The following is a 20,463-nucleotide window of genomic DNA, read 5'->3' as shown; positions in this document are numbered from 1 at the left end:
GCACCATCGACCAGCGAACTATACGCGGTACTGTACACCAACCGTCCTGCGGCGAGTTCGCTTTCATCCCCTCTTGGTATCAACCCCCTCCATTTCTCTCTCTCTCTCTCTCTCTTTCTCTCTCTCTTTTTCTCTGTCTGTCTCTGTCTTTCTCTCTCGTTCACTCTGTCTGGATCTTTCCATCTTACTCTTACTCTCTCTTACTTGCTATGTCTTTCTTTATCTTTCTCTATCTATCTATCTATCTATCTATCGATCTATCTATCTATCTATCTATCTATCTATCTTTATCTTTCTCTTTCTCTCTTTCCTCCTATCTCGATAGTTCCCTCCTTACAAGCTCAGGTGGAAACGGAGCAGAGATGGTTGCGTGAAAACGTGCGTGGCTAACCTTGCGTTGCACGAAATGTGCTCGAAAATGTCGTCCTTAATCCGTTGGCATCGGTACTTCAGTAAAAGTTGAATCGACGAATCAAAGGTACGTAGATTGAAATCATCGCGGATAAATATGGAAGATTTTATTTTTGGTATATTCTCAACGCGCGCTGTTTTCTTATTCTTTGGAAGATTCTTTATAAATAATTTCAATGGTCAACGTGAAAGTTTTATCAATAGGGAATGAAATTGTTTTCTATCAAACAAGATGGAAAATTGATCGCGAAAGAAATTGCTTTTATTTTTTCTTTTTTAGTTTTGTTTATTTTTGTTGTTGTCGTTGTTGTTACTGTTATCGTTATTGTTATTGCTATTGTTATTGTTGTAAGTAAAAGGTAAATGTAATCAAAGGGAAACGTTAACAAGAAAGAAGAGAATACAAAGTGATCGTGTATCTTTTAAAAAAATCGTATCGTACATTTGAATGAATGATTATCTAATTGTACAATACATCATAAAGGATATTATGATTGAATACCTACCCTGTCGAATTTCCAATGAATTCAGTGAATGTAACGCTCCAACGGAAGGATTTTAGAGCGATACTTACTCGTTGAATTTCCAAGAAAATGATAAAATACAAAGAAAAAAGATTTTCAAGGGAAAAGAGAAAGAGAGATGCCCTGCGGTCTCAATTCTCTACTAAGAGAGATAGAGAGACAGAGAGAGAAAGAAAGACAGAGAGAGAGGAAGAGAGAGAAAGAGAGAAGATAGAGAAGAGGGTGGACGAGGAGCAGCGAAGATCCGTTGGAAGAGAAGATGCGCGAGTATAATAAAGGGTAAACATTCCTCCAGCGTCCCAACCCCTTTGCGCCGAAGGGTCCTTTGCGATTTCGTGAGATTTTCAGTTAATTTTCTGGTTCCTCTTATGGATCACTCCATCAAGCATCCCCTACCAGCTTTCTGGGGCTATCTCTCGTCCACCATTCGAATTCTCCGACAGACCCCTCCCACTTCGTAAGAGTTTTCAACCCTTCCAACGAGGCAGCCTGGTATAATATTCAATTACATAGCTGCAAGTAAAGTCAAACAAGCCCACGGGGCCTGCAAATCTCTCTCCTTCCTGTTCTGGGCTTGGTCGAGACTCCCGACTGGGTGAACGGGGGTGTATAGAAAGTATATATATATATATATATATATATATATATATATATAATATCTAGAATACTGAAGATCGTTTGCTCGGGAAAAGAGAATAAAGACAAAAAAATTTTTGTTTTTTACTGTTCGACTGCAATGTTGAAGTTTTCTATATTGTTGTGCTAACGGACATTATTTTCTTCATAGTCGAGTCCCATAAACATTATATTCATGGCCTTCAATGTTTCTTTCCGTATAACATTACGAGAGTGATGTGATTCTCTAGTGGTAGAAGGACTTTCAAACTTCTTCGTTCGTTGACTCGGGAAAAGAGCAACGTACAACATTCCATCCTTCAACGGTGGCCAGTGTCCTCCTTATTGAAGTTGAAATCTCGACTTTTCGTAGAACGTTCACCAGGCATTTCTATTTTTCTAATTGAATAAGTTTTAAGAAAATTTATATGTCTATCAGTTATATAATATTATATATACACATATACACACCTATACAGACGCAGTGTTTCACTCCACATTGCTTTATCATACTATTTTTATTGTTTGCAGAGATGTTTGCCTAGGGTAACGAAAAGAATACAAATAGATTTGAAATAATTGATCTAAAAAACATTATTCTACGCGTCTCTTTTTCTTTTTCTTTTTATTCTTTTTTAACTCGATATAATATATTTTAGAATCGATCTATGTATCGATATATATACATCAGATATTATAATTGAAACGAATTGAAGCGGATACGACTAGGATAGAATTGTTTCGACAACGATGAAGTTGAGCTCGCGTTGAAACACGGTGTTAATGTCTCACGTTTGGCTGTTGGTAGAAAAAAGCCCTTTCTCTATCGAGACTCTTGTCGTAACTACCCCTTGACGTACGATGTAGTCGTACTGGCAAGCAAGCAGAATGAATTAAATATGAATAGGCAGAGAACTGTTTATGAGCGAAGAACGACAAGAGACTCTAACCGATTCCTCCAGTATTTCCCTTGATTCAACGGACATTAAATGGTCATTTAATATTTCTCATACATACGCCAATCGTGGTACACTTAGATAATAATCGATAACACCTTTTTTTTTCTTTTTCTTTTTTTTTCCCCTATCAAACGATTAGTATCCGACTTGTGACGTCCGTGGTGACATTGGTTGCGTGTAGCCTTATCGATCTTTTCGCTTCTATATATCTTGGATCGTAAAAGAACGAAGGTTGCATCTCTTTAGCTTGAAAGCTCCCGAGCTTTTTATCGTCCTATCTTCTTTCTTCTTTTCTTGATGAGAAACTCTCTCTTTCTCTCTCTCTCTCTCTCTCTCTCTCTCTCTCTCTCTCTCTCTCTCTTTCTTTTTCTTCCTATCTTCTTTTTCTCTCTTTCTCTCATCGACTCCAACGAACAGAAGCAGCCACGCTCTTAATGCCAGCTAATTAATAAACTTTTACCATCTCCGTGTTTGTACCCAACCCCATCATCACCCTCGCAAGCCACCCATCTACCTAACCACCCTCAAGTTCTCTCTCTGTCTCTCTCTATCTCTCTTACTCCAAGCTGCCTTCGAATTCATCTTCTAACTGGTTCGCATCAAAGGGTAGCTTTAGCGTTCGTTCGTTCGTTCGTTCGTTCGGTCCCTTCTATCTTCTTCCTCCCTCTCTCTTAACTTTACCCTTTCGAGAATGATTTCGAGCCGGTTCAAAGACACTAGCAGAATCCTCCACTTTTCCTTTATCAGAGATTTTCCTTTTCGTTTTTTACATCTTCCCTTTAACTCAAAATAGAAAGAATATTACATCCTACCTATTTATTACATGTACCTACGTATAAGAGAAGCTTCATCATACGTTCGTCTTACTCGTACAATCTATTCGTATAAAGACAAAAAAGATAAAAAAAAAAAAATAAAGATTGTCTATCGCGAATTTTGATAATTATATCATATCACCCTTATCGTCGAATTCGAAATATAATATAATCTCTTGTATTAATTTCTTTACTGATCATTACGTTTCATAAAAATACAATGCATATGAAAACATTTTTAATACGCGATCGTACATTCTTTTAAATACGATATGATTAAATTGATAGGACAAGGGATTTGACCAATGATAATATTATATCTGTGTTATATGAAACTAAGAGTAAATCATTACTTTTTTGTGCAGATATTCGAAGGACCTAAGGACCATCAGAAGACAAGAACAACTATCCGAATAGTTTGGATATGGTAAAGGTTGATATTCCGAAAGATCCGTCCCCCTACCATCACCCCTACATACCCTTGTCCTAAATGCTTGCACGCACCGTACCGTAATACACGTTAGAGCGTAGGTATAGATGTGTAATCGCGTCTGTGTGCACGGGAGAGAAAATTATGAGCCAATAAAGGTTTCACGAGGTCGACCGAGAGAAGATAGAGCACGTTGCGCCGTGTCCCCGTCGGACTGATGCAATCTACGACTTCTTGCTTCTCTAACGACGCGAACGTGGAATAACCGAATGATTTTCTTGAAAAATAATCTTCGATCGTTTAGCGTCCGAAATAATAATTCGGCATTTACCCGAATGTCTTATTGAATAACATGGATCATTCATCTTTAATTCTAGAAATAAAAATAAAAATAATAATAATAATAATAATAATAATAATAATGATAGCTACTCGAGAATCATCGATAACAATCATCGAGTCCTTTCTTGATTATAGTTCAATTATATGATCGTTAGTTATTATTACATGGAAGATCGTCAAGTTAGTTACACGTGTGCCGATGTCCTCGATGTCTCTTTCCGTTCACGTGACCGGTTCAGGGAAAAGAGGGTTAAACGCGAAAGCTCACCCTCATTAAGCATCGTATATCAGGACAAAGTCGCGTGGCAATGACGTGTAATTACGCGTCAGCTATTACTTGCATATTACGAAGAGAGGAAAACGTTCGAAGAACGTGTTAAATACAGGAGATAGATAGGTAGGTAGGTAGATAGGTAGGTAGGTAGGAAGTTAGATAGGTAGGTAGGTAGGTCGAAAATTCGGTCGTATTTCATATACGTAGATGTACTCCGCGTTAAAGGGACATCGTGTCACGATTCATTACGTGAATCTTCCCACGATCGAACGAAACAGGACGACAATTTTTCGGATAAAATAAAAAAGCAAGCTATAGATATATAAGTACCTGGCTACGTATGTACCTACGTATCCATCTATCGTCTACCTATCTATCTATCTACCTATCTATCCTTTTCTTTTTTCTTTTCTTCTCACGAACTAACGAAACCTAACCACGTTTGGACTTTGATCGAGTACAGGGATCGAGCTTAGCTCGTCAATTAGAAAGTTAATGTACCTATACATTGACCGGTCGCACGATGTGATATGCTTGGAAGAACGATAATTATCTGAAACACTTTTATTAAACGAACTCGAGCGAACTCTCTTTTTTTTTTTTTTCTTTTTTGGAGAAAGAGAGAGAAAGAAAGAGAGGGAGGGAAAAGAGAAAGAACATTTAAACTGGAAAACGTGGAAACGGAAAGTGTGTGAAGAAAGTTCGCTAGCTCCATGTCGATTTAAATCGACACACGGATATCTATAGGACTCTAACGAACAACTAGGTATATTTGCCAGACATAAACGAAATGGCAATCGTTAATTATTATTACATGGAAGATCGGCGACGTCGCTAGTACCATGGGGTTGCGGCCAGATATCTATGCTACACCACTACTCTGTAATAATAGGCACTCGCTCAAATATTTCCTCGGTTAAATATTTGATCTCGTTTTTATTCCATTTATTAAAAGCCACGAGCGAAAGGCGCGGGGTCGTTGGGTGGTGGTACTAGTAATGGTGCTGGTTCTGGTGCTGGTGCTGGTGCTAGTGAAAAGAGGGTGAGAAAGAGAGGAGTACGGACCGCACGCTCGCGAAATCCACGTCTACGATGATTTAACGAGCCTGCAAATAGAAAGACGACAACGACGACGACGATGACGTCAGTCGGCGCCTCGCGAAAACTCGCGAGGTCCGATTAGACCTTTTGCGTTTGCATATTTTGTATATTCGTTCGTTCATTTCCTCTTCGCTACTCTTCTACTCTCCTCTCCTTTCTTCTCTCCCACGTTCGATCGCGATTTTTCGATCTTCACGTTCGACTTCGACAATCGTTATACTTTGAGATCGCGATATTCAGCGTTTTTCTCATGTCAGTCAGTGGGTACGCGACTTCTCGAAGTGAGTATTAGCATCGGGTGAGCGTAAATCCAAAGGTAATCGAAACACGTATCGCTTTCCGATATCGTATTTGCATGTTACAGGACTCACGTGTTTTCCTTTCGCGGTCGACGCTGAAGGACGTATGTATACATACGTACATGTTCTGGAAAATCTATGGTAAATAGAGCGCAGTAAAATAAAATTCTTCGCACGTTTGCTATGATCTCGGTGTAGACATCGATAATGAACGCGATTGGAAAAGTATTGAAGAACGTGATGGAAAAAGAAAGAGAGAGAAAGAGAGAGATGCTGGTAGATCGATCTCTTCGGATAAATGACCTTGGCGTTTTATCAAGATTAGCATCGATAGGGAATTCTTTAGCGTTAGAGCTTCGATGGTCAGAGTCAGTCAATATATTCAGGGTGGCGAAGGAGAAGAGAAGAAGAGAGAAAAAGAGAAAGAGAAAAAGTCGGACGAGAACTAGGGGTGGAATGATCGTAAAGGAGGAAGTAGGAGAGTAGGAAAAGTAGGAGAAAGAGTGAAAGAGAATTAGAGAGAGAGAGAGAGAGAACTAGAGGGTGGAGAAATGGGTTGTACGATCGAGGGGGAGTGGCGCAAACATTTGCCTGCCGCCCGGTAAATTAAAAGCACACAGAGAGGAGAGAATAGAAGCGAGAGGAGAGTGAGTAAGTGAATGAACGGCCGAGTGAGGGACGAAGGATCGTAGGTGTCCGTAGTTTCCTCCTCTTCCACTATATATCCATCCTTCTGAAGCATCTGAAAAAGACGAGGTGCATGTATATAACTGGAAGAACAAGATAGGCATACATACATACATACATACATACGTAATCTCTTTTTGATGCCAAAATATAAAAATGTTCAGAAAGTGTTCTGATAAGGATCAACCTTTCGTCTTTTCTCTCTCTCTCTCTCTCTCTCTCTCTCTCTCTCTCTCTCTCTTTCTCGTTTTTCTTTCTTTTTCTCTCTTTTTTTTTTATCACTACTTTGTCATCACCGTTTATGATTCGTTTGGCAGATTTCCCAGCAGGAAGCAGCATCTCCCAGTAGCGTCCATCAAACGTCCCCTTGGCTATGCATGTCGTTTGTGGCGGTTGGCTACGGAGAACGGGGTAGTAGCGCGAACCTCTCCGTGTTGACAGACAAATATTTGTCGCGGCATACACCACCACCGTCAACCACCACCAGCTCTTGCCGCCTCCGACGATCTCGACCTTCCTTCCTTCCTTCCTTCCTTCCTTCCTTCCTTCCTTCCTTCCTTCCTTTCTTCCTTCCTATCTTTCTTCCTTCCTTCCTTCTTTCCTTTCTATCCTTCCTTTCTTCCTTTCTACCATCTTTCCTTCTTACTTACTTATTTACTTACATACTTTCTTATTTCCTTTCTATCTTTCTTTCTTTCTTTCTTTCTTTCTTCTTTCCTTCCTTCTTTCCGTCCGTTCGTTCGTTCGTTCGATCGCTTCCAAATTTACCGAGCAACTCTACAATAAATAATTTGACGGTAAATACGAATGAAAAAGAAAGGGGTGATAAAACAATTTCATATAAATGTCTAAATGTCAACACATACATACATATTCTAAATGCATCCACGATATAATACAAGATCTCGAAATAATACAAGCATCCAGGACGAAGAGTGTAATCAAGCGGGAAAAGAACACAAGAAACGATGCAAACGTTTGGATCAGAGATCTCTGCCATCCGATGTCGTGTTTCGTCGACGTGTTAATGCCGAGAACGGGCTACGAAGCAGGAAACGAGAATCGGAGTGGGTGGAACGGAATGCAATCGAGTCTTTGTTGCGCTTTTGACCCGGAACTCAGCTAGGCCGACTAGTGTCTGCCCGTGTTTGTCCCGCGCAAACTTTGTTTTTGCAAATAGAACCACGTGTTCCTCCGTTCCCTCTCTCGTACTCTCTCTCTCTCTCTCTCTTTCTCTCCACTCTTCTCCTACTTCCACCTCCACTCTTTCTCATCCTCCGTCCTCCTCTCTCCCTCTTTCTCTGAATCAACAGCCCCTTGCGCATACACGCGACAGGTGTCCAATCGGGAAAGCGGAACAAAAAGTAGACTAATTCGAACGCTTTGTGGTCGATTCGATCGGAGATTCGTTCAACGTATTTCTTCGTGACGCGTTTCGTTTCAAGTCCTCTATGATCCGTAATATGCGTGCAACGATTTAACAAGTAAATTAAACCTAGAAAATGTTCGATCCGATCGACGACCTACTTGCGAAACAATGTGAAAAGTTGATCTGAAATGCGAGAAAAAAAAGGAGAAATAGAAAAAGAAAAGAAAATGGTTATTTTGTGGGACCTTTTTCTTTTTCTCTTTTTTATACGTCAACGATTAGAATTGCCATCATCGTTGCAGAATCTTTAATACGTTTTTAAAAGTTAAATATGTAAACGTTTTTATCTTGAGCTGACTAAAATTTGAAACTCTCGCTGCGTGAGATTTCGAATCGGTTGGTAGCACGTTGTACGATTCGATGGAAGGTGGAAGCGTACTAATTGAAGGGCCGGTTACGAGCAACACGGTAGCAAGTCTCGTGATTAGCACCTTCCTGGACCACACGCGCTGTCGATTCCACGTATTCGATGGTACGTCCTTAACGTCGAGTCAACGAAGATAGAGATAGAGATAGATAAATAGAGAGAAAGAGAGATAGAGAGAGAGAGAGAGAGAAAGAGAAAAAGAGAAAGCTTATCCTTCGGAACTCCTTTCTAATCATATAAATAAAGATCGATCATGCGATATAATTTCGATTATTCGAACGATCTCAGCCGTTTCGTTAAGTTAAATGAATTATATTCGTACGATAAAGAAGAATGTTTAAATTACGAGACGACATGTTCCTAGCTTTCTTATTTTATCCAACGGCACTAAAATGTCGTAAAATAAGAGAAGAGAGGACTACTTCGACATCGGGCAAAGGTGAAGTCGATGGTTACGTCGAGGATGAAAAGCAAGATATTAAAAAAAAAAAAAAAAAGAAGAAAGAAAGAAAAGAAGGAAAAAATATTAAAAAAAAAAAAAAAAAAGAAAAGAAAAGAAAAGAAAGGTAGAAATAATAAAGAGAAAGGTAGAAAGAAAAAAAAAAGGAAAGAAAAGAGAAAAAGGAAAAAAGCACAGCGACTTTCGGAAGTTCATGAAAGTTCGTTTACACAACTCTTTCCCGCGCTGCAATGCATTATGCTCTCGAGACGAGCTGACCTGAAATCTTCGACCTCCACTTCTCTTCAGGAGGGAAGAGCGACGCAACTCGTCATTCCGGTACACCTTCTACGAGTTTGTCACGCATACAGGGTGCTCCGAAAGTACAGGACCAATGTTCGATGTAATGATATATACATACATGCATATATATATATATATATATATATATATATATACACATATGTAACCTGTCGATCGAATTCAATAATAAAAAATATCGATATATATTCGTTTGCCTTAAACCGACATCATTGAAATTCATATGAAATTATTTCGTCGAGTGAGAGATAGAGAGAGAGAGAGGGAGAGAGAGAGAGAGAGAGAGAGAGAGAGAGGGAGAAAGAAAGGGAGAAAGAGAGATTATCTCCGTCTATTATATATCTATGAATAAATTCATGTAATGTAAATACCAATGGAATCATATCATTAGAGCATATAATTCATATGTTTGGTAATCTTTGAAATCTCTACAAGTGCAAAACTCACGATTGAAAACGACGAATAAGCGAAGGCTGCTCCTTTAGGATTATTCTCTCGGTCGAAGAAAATATCTATTTTACGCGCGATGTCGTTTTCTACCCGGTACGCAACTCGTCCGACTACTTCGTCCGATGGAGTGCTGCATCCGTGCGCACAACCCTTGAGTGCACTCGAGACCAAGTCGAGAGACCTCTCTACATGGGTGGTCCATTCTTCTTACGCATGCATTATATAAGTTCAGTAAAGTTCACACCATGGATAACTGAACGAGAAACTGATCATTTACCACTATCGGAACGTGTTCTTCAAAATACCAATGTATATACGTATGTGTGTATGTATGTATGCATGTACATTTTTTACTCTTTTCTTTTCTTTTCTTTTCTTTTTTTTTCTTTTTTTTTTTTAATTATGATATATAAAATCGAAGGGTTTTCACTTTCTTTTTTTTCTTTTTTTTTTCTTTTGTTTTCTTTGTTCTTTTCTTTCTTTTTTTTTTTTTTCAATAGACTATGTTACCATAGAAACAAACTGAGATTTTAACGAGCTATGGATCATCATAATTGAATTAAGAACGCAAGGTATATATCGATGGAAATATAGGGACAACAAAGGGCCAAAGCATTGGAGAACTTTGCCTGCTGGTAAGAGATAAGGTTAGGCCATATATCGTCCATTCAGTATCCCCACTTACATCACGATCAGTTTTAAACGTTCTAGATGATGCAAAATATACGAATTCCCTGCGAAATACGTCGACGTTTCTTGTTTCTTTTTCTTTTTTTCTTTTATTGTCAATCTCGTTTGTGGAATCTATTACGAAAGAATACATTTTGTTATTGGTGCATTTACGTAATAATATGTCAATGCTGTGTTAGACAAATTTGAAATATAAATATTTCTCTTTTTGTTTTTTTTTTGTTTTATTTTCTTTCGTTTTTTCTTATTCTTCTTTTCTTTTTTTTTTTTTTCTTTCTTTTTCTTTGCCTCGAAGAATTTGTCAATTTGTTTTTTCTTGAAGTAAGTCGATGCAAGGTTTGTTAACGACTGCAGATTCGTTTACGTAGTTTCGTCAATGAGGGCGCCATCGTCAACGATGAACTTATTCAAGTTGCAACATTGCATTTGATGCACCGTCGACAAAGCAGAATGCGACATAAAAGTAGTAGAATTTTTTTTCAGAGAATCGAAGATCAAAGATTTTCAATGATATAGATTCATACATATAGATCCAATTGATATTTCATTTATATTACAATTATTGTAAGCTTCTATAAGAAATTATATTTGTATTAAATTTCTTGATTTATGTTTCACAAATTGGAGCCTTTATAATTTCGAATAAGTTAATATTATATAAAAACTCGATGATGTGTACTTTAAATGAAATTATATAATGACGTTTGTAATAGACTTGATTCACAATGACTAAATATATAATTACAATGTAAAAAGAAACCGAGTTGTATTGAACAAAATAATATTGTATTAATGGAAACAATACTGATCATCGATACAATTAACAAGCATTTTTCATTCGCATAAAATTTCTTGTATAATCAACGGACGTACGTATGTTGTATATATATGTATACATGTATATCTATATACATTTCCTTCGTTGCGTGACTTTAATTAATCACAAGATAAATTCACGATACTTTTCGAAAGGCAGTCATCGATAGTTCTCGTCGGATCCTTATTCTCGATTTATCGAATCGTTACATCGGATAATCGAGTAGGCATTCACGTCGTAAGGTCTGCCTGTAATAAGATTTACCTAAAAAAACAACCCTTTCTTTAATGCATTATTTATTACCAAAGGTTCGGTAACTTTTAAGTCAATTTTCGTGTGTTTTTTAAGTTTATTATTAAAATACTCGGAATGGGTGATAACGCTGAAATCAAAGGAGTAATATCACCCGAAGATGCTGCCAAAGCGGAAAAATTTAAAGAAGAAGCAAATGAATTTTTCAAAAGTATGTTTTTTAAATTTATTTGAATTAATCGTGCCTCATAAATCGTTAGCGACGTTATAATTTTCCTTTATTAATTTATGAGAACCATTTGGAGTAGCTACTATAGTCACGTGTGTGTTCAAGCTAACCCAACTTTCGCGATCTAAAAATTCATTGAATATTCGAAAGAGATGTTAGCAGCGTAAAATTTCACTAAATCTATGATAAAAATTTAAATATTTGAAAGAAATAATATTTTCACTTATTTTATCTTTAACACGTTAATATATTAAATATGTATATTGAATCACGTATTTTTATTTAATATATTCGTATCAATTTTATATCGACCAATCATCAATTTTATATTATTTCACTCAATATATTACCATGAATGAATATATCGTTCATTTATATTTCAGTTCAAGCGTACGAAAAAGCTATAAAATTATATACCAATGCCATAAAATTAAATCCAAATGTAGCAGTTTATTATGGCAATAGGAGTTTTGCGTATTTGAAGACAGAATGTTTTGGATATGCACTCACAGATGCATCCAAAGCCATAAAGTTAGATAAAAATTATGTAAAAGGATATTATCGTAGAGCGGCAACTTATATGTCGCTGGGTAAATTTAAATTAGCTCTTAAGGATTATAAAACCGTAACTAGAGCAAGACCAAATGACAAAGATGCATTGGCAAAATATACAGAATGTTGCAAGATATTAAAAATGTTAGCTTTTGAAGAAGCTATTTCTGTAGAAGAGAATAAAAAAAATATAGCTGATATGATTAATCTAGAGGCAATGGGTAAATATGAATTTTTAAAACAATTTTTTTTTCTTGATACAGCAGTCATAGTAAATATCTATGAAAAAAATATAATATAAATATTTTATAAAAATCTATCTTATCATACACTATATCATTGGCTTTCGTAGCTATTGAAGATGAATATGCAGGGCCAAAATTAGAAGATGGCAAAGTAACATTAAAATTCATGCAGGATTTATTAGATTGGTATAAGAAACAAAATAAGTTACATCGCAAATATGCCTATCAAATTTTATTAGATGTTAAAGCATGGTTTATGGCACAACCAAGTTTGGTTGATATTACCATACCTGAAGATAGTAAATTTACGATTTGTGGTGACATACATGGACAGTATTACGATTTATTAAACATATTTGAATTAAATGGACTACCATCGGAAACTAATCCCTATGTATCCTTTTAAGAGCACTACCTTTGTATGCTTTATATCATGCTCTATATTTTATTATAGCATTATGTATTTAGAAATATTTATTTGTTGCTAGCAAAATGTGTTTCCTTAATACTGTGCAGTTATTCAATGGAGATTTTGTAGACAGAGGTTCTTTTTCTGTAGAATGTATATTTACATTATTTGGTTTTAAATTATTATATCCAAATCATTTTTTTATGTCAAGAGGTATGTAATAAATATTTTATTCTACAGATAGCTAAAACTATCAAATTGTATTGTGTTTGATTTATTAGGTAATCATGAATCTGCTACTATGAATCAAATGTACGGATTTGATGGGGAAGTTAAAGCAAAATATTCTGATCTGATGGCAGATCTGTTTACAGAAGTGTATAATTGGCTTCCTCTTGCACATTGTCTTAATAAAAGAGTACTTGTAAGTTTAAATTAATATGCTTATAATAATCTCATTATCTTTTTTATTTTATTTTATATCTTATATTGTATCTATAATTCCACACACGCATGACCAAATATATGTTTTTTAAGGTAATGCATGGTGGACTGTTTTCAAGGGATAATGTAACTTTAGAAGAAATTCAACAAATTGATAGAAACAGACAACCACCGGATGAAGGTTTAATGTGTGAATTATTGTGGTCTGATCCACAACCGCAAATGGGTAGGGCACCTAGTAAGAGAGGTGTAGGTGTACAATTTGGTCCTGACGTAACACAAAATTTTCTTGCCTTAAATAATCTCGATTATGTTGTAAGAAGTCATGAAGTTAAGAATGAAGGTTATGAAGTTGGACATGATGGAAAATGCATTACTGTATTTTCTGCTCCTAATTATTGGTGAATCGGATGAATTTGTATTATGCGAATCACATTTTTCTACAGTGTTATTAACTTCCATCATGGATTTTTAGTGACACTATGGGTAATCAAGGTGCCTTCATCACGCTTAATGGAAAAGACATGAAACCATACTTCACCTCATACGAAGCAGTGGTATACATCTCTTTTGTTTTATTTTTTTCCCATTTTTTTATTTTTTTTTTTTTTCATTTTTTTTCATTTTTTATTTGTTTTATTTTTATAAAGATGGCACTAAAACAAGACTTTTTTTTGTAATTCTTCCATGTGTATTTTTTAGCCTCATCCGAATGTAAGGCCAATGATATATGCTAACTCGTTACTAAAATTCATGTGCTAGTGGAACAACTTAGGTATATTATTGAAAAATAAATAAATAATGATAACTGAGTACGAGTAGCCCAATCAAAGTGTGTATAATATATTTGATACTGAAAAGGAGAAGGTAAGAGCAACTTATACTTCTCTGCAACAATAACTATTGTATTCTTTTTAGGAGCTAGATAATTTTCTGTATCATAGTATATGCAAAGAATGCATATTATTGGTGGGTACAAAACTGAAAGAAGTTTGCTTGTTTAGTCAACTTGCAAACATATTTATCAAGTTTTCTTGTCTATGATAAGATCAACGCCTCATTATGCATCAGCAATTTTTGTTTGCTTAAAGCAAGAAGACGCGGATGGAATATTTCTATTTTGTACCCTTGATGAAACCACCTTATTCATTAAAGAGAGACATATTTGCGCACAAATGAAAAATATGGTCTAAACGATTTTGAATAAAAAGATTATGTTAAAATATTTATATGTAAAAAGCCAAATTCTAAAGACAGGACACTTGTTATTTATTAGTTCATTAATTTATTCTTTACTGTATAATGGTGGTTTCTTTTATGAAACAGTGAATATTATCAGGAAAAAAAAAAATTAATACATATGCGATTTGGCATGACTATGTAGTACAATATTCCAGCCAATCACTTTTTGTCACATTATTTGTGACTACTTTTTTACAAATTTATTGTGATTGGTAGAATTTATTTAACTAATATTTTGTTTTGTTAATAATAAATGATGTTTATAATGTACATAAAATATGTGTTTTTTTTAAACAGATATTTATGATACGATGGAAACTATTTCATTGGGCAAATTATTTCGATTTTGACGATTAACATTTATAACCTTACATCTATTATCTTCATGTAGCTTTTGAAATAGTGTCAAAAAACGTTGTGGTACCTTATGCATTTGTGGTATGGTTGCAACAATATAAGTTTTTTTATTCTGCGAGCCAAAAAATATATTGAACACTTCGTCATAAAACTTCTTACTATATAATTCCATTTTCCCAATTTCATCGATCAGTAATATATCCTGCTTGATAAAAATGAATAAAAATATTCGACATCAGTGAGAAATGAATAAATAGAAAAATTATAAAATTAACTTTATATAGATAGAATTAATAGTCGTATGACTTACCACATCAGTTTTTATCACCGGCAAAACAGAATTTTCGAAATTATTAACAAACACATGATAGTTTCCCACTCGATATTTAGAAAATTGCTGCTGACTTAATCTATTTCTACTTAAACATTATGTATTAATAGAAAAATACGTACATTAAAAAAATGACGAAAAAAAAAAAAAAATAGAAACTAACTCTGTGCGTGCCAAAGGTATCCTCTTCTCTTTATCTTTTATTAGAACAATATCAAAACCTATTCTACTACCATTTTCCCCTCGTACTTCTTCCGTACAAAAACCATTGAATGTACGATTTTGCTTTTCCAATATGGAAGCAATATTCATACATACCGTGGTCTTTCCTATTCCTAAAAATATATCGAAAATAAAAATGAAATGGAATAGAAATAATTATCATATCCATTGATTTCGAGAATGTAGATAAAATAAGATTTAAAATTCGCGGTTTATACCGGGCGGACCAGTGAGAAGTACGCGGGTTATTAACGACGTGGCGCTGGAGTCCATGCTTGCGATTGTTATTTTTCTGTGTACGAATTCGGCGGGTAGCAGCCAACCAAAATTGATTTTGACAAAGACGACGTCTACGATGAATAGAAGATAGAGTAATAACGTGACTTTATGTGTATAAAAAAGAAGAATGTATCACTGTATAAGACAATCGAGGAAAAACAAAAGCGAGTATGGTCCGAAGTACGACGCAATGGTACGGAAACAGTCGAAGTCGTGGCTCGAACTGACCGCGAGGAGGGATCGTACGGCGATCAGCTGATCGAGGACTCGAATTCTCAAGAGGAGACAACAGAGGTTGATCGGGTGGTCCGAGCAAAAAGTCGCGCGTATCTCTCGTAAACGTAGCTGCGTGCGCGTTGGCATTGCGTGCGTGTGTTCTGCACACGTTAGACGTCTAGAAGTTCTCTACGTAAGTTCGTTAAATATAAGCAGCTTGTGGCATGTCTGTTCGAAGGAAGATTTTATAATCAAACGGATTATAAACTCGGATAAAAGAAAATAATAACGTTCCGGTATTATTAATCGCACGCTCCCCTATCGTCTTTTACCTCGTATAAGTGTGTATCTGTATCTTTTTCTCCCTCTCTGTCTCTCTCTCTCTCTCTCTTTCCTTTCTTCTCTCTCCCTCTCTCTCCCTCTTTATCCCTCTCTCTCTCTCTCTCTTTTTATCCCTCTCTCCATCTCTCTCTTTTCTTTTTCTTTCTCTCTTTCTCCGTTGGGATTGCGACTCTGTTACAGTTTCCTACGCAAGAAGGGAGGTAAAGAAGGTAGAACGAAGGTGTAAGGGTGATATTTTCGTAAGAAGAATAACGGAGAGAAATCGTCGTTGTATAGATGGAAGAAAGAGACGAAAGGTGAAGAAGGACGGTGGTGTATCCCTTTCGGAATACGTGTCGTGCCGATAGGCGGAGAAATGGCTCGTCTTTCCGATTCTAGTCCTCTTTCCTACGTTTTTTCACGACAAGTCGACGATAAAATTGACCACTGTAAAAGACTCGTCAACTCTAGATTCGGAGGATCCGAGAACTTGTTTAGAAAAGATCTCCTATCTCATTATGGTTGTGTCAATGCAATCGAATTTTCACGTCAGGGTGATCTCTTGGTATCTGGTAAGAATCTAACGGCCTTTCTTATTTTTGAATATTTTTATTTTTCACGTTATTATTCGTCGAATTTAAATGTCGGAGATCGACGAAGGATCGAAGTCTTTTCGATTTGTGTTGAACGGAAAAATATTACATTTTATTTTTTACCGAACGTTTCTTATCGTTTGCTTAATTCGATTCTTTACGTATCATACGTATATATATATGTATATATATATATATATATGTACATGTATATATATATATACATATATATATATATATATATATATATATATATCTATCTAAAATTCGTTTCTAAGTGTAATAATATAATAGATTAATCATTCACATTTTATTTAACAGGTGGAGATGATAGAAGAGTTTTATTATGGAAAGTAGAACAAGCAATACAAGGTGTAGGAAAACCTACGGTAATGAAAGCTCAACATGTTAGCAATATATTTTGTCTTGGATATGATAACAGCAAAACAAAGATATTTTCTGCGGGAAATGACGACCAAGTGATTGTTCACGATTTGCAAACGTAAGTAGTGTTTCTTTTTCTTTTTTCATAATCTCAAAGTCTTATGTAGAATCTTATTTTATTATAAGTGTTATATTACATGGGTATACAATACATACACACACAAAAGTTTTACATTAACATTATAGTTGCGACGTCCTCAATTTCTTCCTACATGAGAAACCTGTATATGGTTTATCGATTCATCCTCATAATGATAATGTTTTTGCAAGTGCGTGTGATGATGGAAGAATTTTAATTTATGATATTCGAGGAGCAGGTGCCATGGAAACTTTTTGTCTAGCACAATATAAGACCCCTTTTCATTCTGTTATGTTTAATCCAGTTGAACCCAGAATGTTAGCCACTGCCAATGCTAAAGAAGGAGTTAGTATGTGGGATGTAAGAAAACCACTCAGGTAATAAATTAAATCTTATTAAGAAATATGTATGATGTGTCTACTGCTAAGCAAGTAAAATTTTAATATATTGGTATTACATACACAGGCCCGTATTACGTTATGGAAATGAAAGTCCTGCACAAAGTTGCATGAATGCAAGATTTAATGCGGCAGGGAATAGATTGCTAGCATTGAGGAGAAGGCTACCACCAGTATTGTATGCTGTTGACTCTTCTTCCCACTTATGCCAATTTGATCATCCAGGGTATTATAATAGTTGTACGATGAAAACGTGTTGCTTTGCTGGCGATAATGAAGAATATGTTCTTTCAGGTATATATGACATAATATATACATGTAAAATTAAAAAAATATAAATATATGTATTATAAATTTAAAATGTTCAGGCTCGGACGATTTCAATCTTTATATGTGGAAGATTCCCTCAGAAGGTGTAAAGTGGGTAGATTCTGCTCATATGGTCCTACGTGGTCACAGGTCGATAGTCAATCAGGTACGCTATAATCAAGCAAGTTGTGTACTTGCATCATCTGGAGTTGAGAAAATTATCAAGATTTGGAGTCCATTCTCTCTTGGAAGCGGATGTTTAGGTGGCCTAAAGGTAAAAAAATACGATAGTTGTTTTGTATATTTATAAAAAAGAAATTTATTAAACCATTTCTTTTGAATCCATTTTTATGAATCCATTTTTTTTTTTTAGCGCGATGCTGGAAAACAAGAAAGGCAACGCCGAGTATTTACGCACGATGAATATATTGGCTTAGTATTGCGTAGTGGCCAATTCATGACCCACGATTATAGTCATCAATCAACTAGGGAGGATCCAAGAATGATGGCTTTTTTTGATTCTTTAATACAGCGTGAAATTGAAGGATGGAGTTCAGAAGACATGCCAACTGCATCACAAACTCCTAGTGATTCTGAAAATAATCCTACAACCGGACGTACATATAGCGCAACAGATTCTGATGGTATGCCAAGCATTTTTTATATTTACAATACTAGCATTAGACAGTAAAATATTTGCTACTTCCTCTATCTCCGTTTTTTTAATTTTTTTTTTTATTTTTTTTATTTTTTTTATACAGATTCTACCGCGTCAGACCGTCACTTAATGTTAAGTATTCTAGGATCGGCGGTAAGTTCTCGTAGTTCGTACGGGGGTGGTGTTGCTCCTGAACGACCGCTAGAATCACCTAACAGAATTACGCAGCTTATAGCAAATCGTAGAGAAAAACTTATGAGACTAGCTGGGTTGGATTGTGCTACTACATTAAATAATTCTTCGAATACAGTTCCTGAACCTTCTGCTTCAGGCTATGTTAGTGAAGGGGACAATTCACAAATAAAGTGTAGATATAAGTCAAAATCAAAATTAAAAGGTGTAAAAAGAAAACATGCTAGGATATCTGGTAGAAGGAGTAGAGCTAGGAGAAAGTGTACTGTGTTAAAAATTCATAGTGACTCTGACAGTGATGCAACTCAACCTGTTGATGCGACTCAACCTAGTACCAGTTCAGGAGTAATTTCTAGGAGATCACGATATACTACAAACGCTATAGAGAATGATTCTAAACTTTCAAGTTATAGCAGCAGTAGTTCAGAGGAAAATGATAATTCGGGAAAACAGAAACATTTGAAAACGGATTCAGATTCTTCCATAAAAACTCGCAGGAAGAAACATAGAAAATGTAAAAATAACTTAAAACGTGACTCTAGTAAAAGTAAAAGCAAACGATTGAAACTTGACAATGATGGTGAAGGAGAAAGTATTAAAAAAGAGTATGTAAATGGTACTAGTACAACAAAAACTCAAGAGGACGAAATCTCGACACCAATTAAAAAATTGTGCAAAGTTCCTTCGACTCCCGATAGTGGTATTACATCCGGAGTGTCAACCGTTGAAAAAAATAGTAATGAAATACAAAAAGGGCATAATGGTGCTGAGAGCTCAGATCATGAACAGAAATTGAAAAGTTTGGAGTGCTTCAGAAAAAAAGTAGATGTAGCCAGAAGGAGCTACCGTAATCGATCCATGCCTTTGTCCCAAACGATTTCTACTACAACAGATTCTTCCGATTAATGTCCTGTTACCTTTAAGCTATTAATCCCTTTCCCTTTGTACATAATAAATCTGTGATTCCTTGAAGTATATTTTTATAATACTGAGTTTGATCATACGTCAGTACTGTCGGTTTTTCTTTTTTTTTTTTTTTTTTTTTTTTTAGGTTTTATCAATTTTATGCTAGTTCTTGTGAATCTCCTGCATTTTATCATACTTTCTTAGTACAACAAGACTGTTATGATATCAAAAAAATTTCTTATGGCTACATTTAATAGTCTTCATATTTGAATTCATTATGACTTAATTATGATAATTTGATTTGAAACGAAATTAAAGACTTGGCATTGTTTCTTTTTATGTCAATGGTACTGAAACCGACAGTCTAATCGGTCATAAAAAATTTTTATTATTATTGCAAAGTAGAAACGTTTTTAAAAATCGATCTTCAAATTCCATTTAATCTAAACTATCAGAACATCACCAAGAATTGTAGTTAAATCAATATTGCATTAGCTATAATATTATGATCTAGCTAATGTGTACTGTTAATATGGTTTGTAAGTGTGATGGAAATTAATAAAATAACAAATTGATATATATATACACATACATACATACATTTCTTTTTATGTGTTGGAACTTTAAAAAGTGATTATAAATACATCATAATTTAATCTTGCATTTATACATCCTTATTAACTAATTACAATTAAATAAAAATAATTACTTCAATGTATGCATTAATTTATTATTTACATGTGTCATATTAAAATTTTTTTATTTTTTTTCTCTCTCTTTTTTTTTTTGATTGGTTGGCATAAATCTGATCTAAT

At 35.2% G+C, this 20,463-nt stretch overlaps 3 protein-coding genes and 1 long non-coding RNA gene across 7 annotated transcripts in view; 3 read left to right on the top strand and 1 right to left on the bottom strand.

The window, feature by feature from the left end:
- LOC122631227 overlaps nucleotides 1-10,362 on the top strand; it is a 72,305-nt gene extending 61,943 nt beyond the window's left edge. Inside the window, exon 4 of one of the 2 annotated variants that reach the window (XR_006327652.1) lies at nucleotides 9,964-10,362. This is a non-coding gene — a long non-coding RNA (uncharacterized LOC122631227). The remainder of the gene's footprint in view (nucleotides 1-9,963) is intronic. The other variant, XR_006327651.1, reaches the window with a different exon arrangement.
- Nucleotides 10,363-11,020: 658 nt separating this feature from the next.
- LOC122631226 (nucleoside-triphosphatase THEP1) lies at nucleotides 11,021-15,604 on the bottom strand. 2 transcript variants are annotated; one of them, XM_043816640.1, is made up of 5 exons: nucleotides 15,472-15,604; nucleotides 15,195-15,366; nucleotides 15,011-15,116; nucleotides 14,768-14,902; nucleotides 11,021-11,234 (listed from the first exon to the last, which is right to left on the bottom strand). In XM_043816640.1, exons 1-5 carry the CDS (start codon nucleotides 15,524-15,526, stop codon nucleotides 11,154-11,156), a joined length of 549 nt encoding a protein of 182 aa, XP_043672575.1. In that variant the 5' UTR covers nucleotides 15,527-15,604; the 3' UTR covers nucleotides 11,021-11,153. The 2 variants fall into 2 exon arrangements, with proteins under 2 accessions (XP_043672575.1, XP_043672574.1); XM_043816639.1 differs by lacking the exon at nucleotides 11,021-11,234 and having other exon boundaries at nucleotides 13,715-14,902.
- LOC122631225 (serine/threonine-protein phosphatase 5) lies at nucleotides 11,182-14,613 on the top strand. Of its 2 annotated transcripts, XR_006327650.1 has the most exons (9): nucleotides 11,183-11,433; nucleotides 11,835-12,224; nucleotides 12,356-12,642; nucleotides 12,765-12,870; nucleotides 12,939-13,081; nucleotides 13,195-13,502; nucleotides 13,577-13,658; nucleotides 13,804-13,933; nucleotides 14,020-14,613. XR_006327650.1 is itself a non-coding variant. In XM_043816638.1 (8 exons), the coding sequence occupies exons 1-8, from the start codon at nucleotides 11,340-11,342 to the stop codon at nucleotides 13,861-13,863; spliced, it is 1,470 nt and encodes a 489-aa protein (XP_043672573.1). In that variant the 5' UTR covers nucleotides 11,182-11,339; the 3' UTR covers nucleotides 13,864-14,613. The 2 variants fall into 2 exon arrangements, 1 of the variants encoding a protein (XP_043672573.1); XM_043816638.1 differs by having other exon boundaries at nucleotides 11,182-11,433; nucleotides 13,804-14,613.
- An 841-nt stretch (nucleotides 15,605-16,445) lies between the features above and the next one.
- On the top strand, nucleotides 16,446-20,235 carry LOC122631224 (DDB1- and CUL4-associated factor 5). Its single transcript, XM_043816637.1, has 7 exons — nucleotides 16,446-16,641; nucleotides 16,984-17,164; nucleotides 17,293-17,562; nucleotides 17,651-17,877; nucleotides 17,952-18,166; nucleotides 18,266-18,536; nucleotides 18,654-20,235. The coding sequence occupies exons 1-7, from the start codon at nucleotides 16,446-16,448 to the stop codon at nucleotides 19,646-19,648; spliced, it is 2,355 nt and encodes a 784-aa protein (XP_043672572.1). The 3' UTR covers nucleotides 19,649-20,235.
- The last annotated feature ends 228 nt before the right edge of the window (nucleotides 20,236-20,463 follow it).

Source organism: Vespula pensylvanica, chromosome 8 (assembly GCF_014466175.1).
Source record: "Vespula pensylvanica isolate Volc-1 chromosome 8, ASM1446617v1, whole genome shotgun sequence".
Lineage (NCBI taxonomy): Eukaryota > Metazoa > Arthropoda > Insecta > Hymenoptera > Vespidae > Vespula > Vespula pensylvanica.
Note: the sequence above shows the minus strand (reverse complement) of the source record. Positions and strands in the feature narration are given on the sequence as shown.

Excerpts from the sequence above, each read along its gene's own strand:
- LOC122631226 (XM_043816639.1), bottom strand. The coding sequence starts at position 15,526 with ATGGACTCCAGCGCCACGTCGTTAATAACCCGCGTACTTCTCACTGGT. Across the intron at positions 15,117-15,194 it reads ATACCTTTGGCACGCACAGA|AAATAGATTAAGTCAGCAGC; the intron begins GTTAGTTTCTAT and ends ATGTTTAAGTAG. Across the intron at positions 14,903-15,010 it reads CGGTGATAAAAACTGATGTG|GATATATTACTGATCGATGA; the intron begins GTAAGTCATACG and ends TTTATCAAGCAG.
- LOC122631224 (XM_043816637.1), top strand. The coding sequence starts at position 16,446 with ATGGCTCGTCTTTCCGATTCTAGTCCTCTTTCCTACGTTTTTTCACGA. Across the intron at positions 16,642-16,983 it reads GGGTGATCTCTTGGTATCTG|GTGGAGATGATAGAAGAGTT; the intron begins GTAAGAATCTAA and ends TTTATTTAACAG. Across the intron at positions 18,537-18,653 it reads TAGCGCAACAGATTCTGATG|ATTCTACCGCGTCAGACCGT; the intron begins GTATGCCAAGCA and ends TTTTTTATACAG.
- LOC122631225 (XM_043816638.1), top strand. The coding sequence starts at position 11,340 with ATGGGTGATAACGCTGAAATCAAAGGAGTAATATCACCCGAAGATGCT. Across the intron at positions 11,434-11,834 it reads AGCAAATGAATTTTTCAAAA|TTCAAGCGTACGAAAAAGCT; the intron begins GTATGTTTTTTA and ends TTTATATTTCAG. Across the intron at positions 12,871-12,938 it reads TCATTTTTTTATGTCAAGAG|GTAATCATGAATCTGCTACT; the intron begins GTATGTAATAAA and ends TTGATTTATTAG.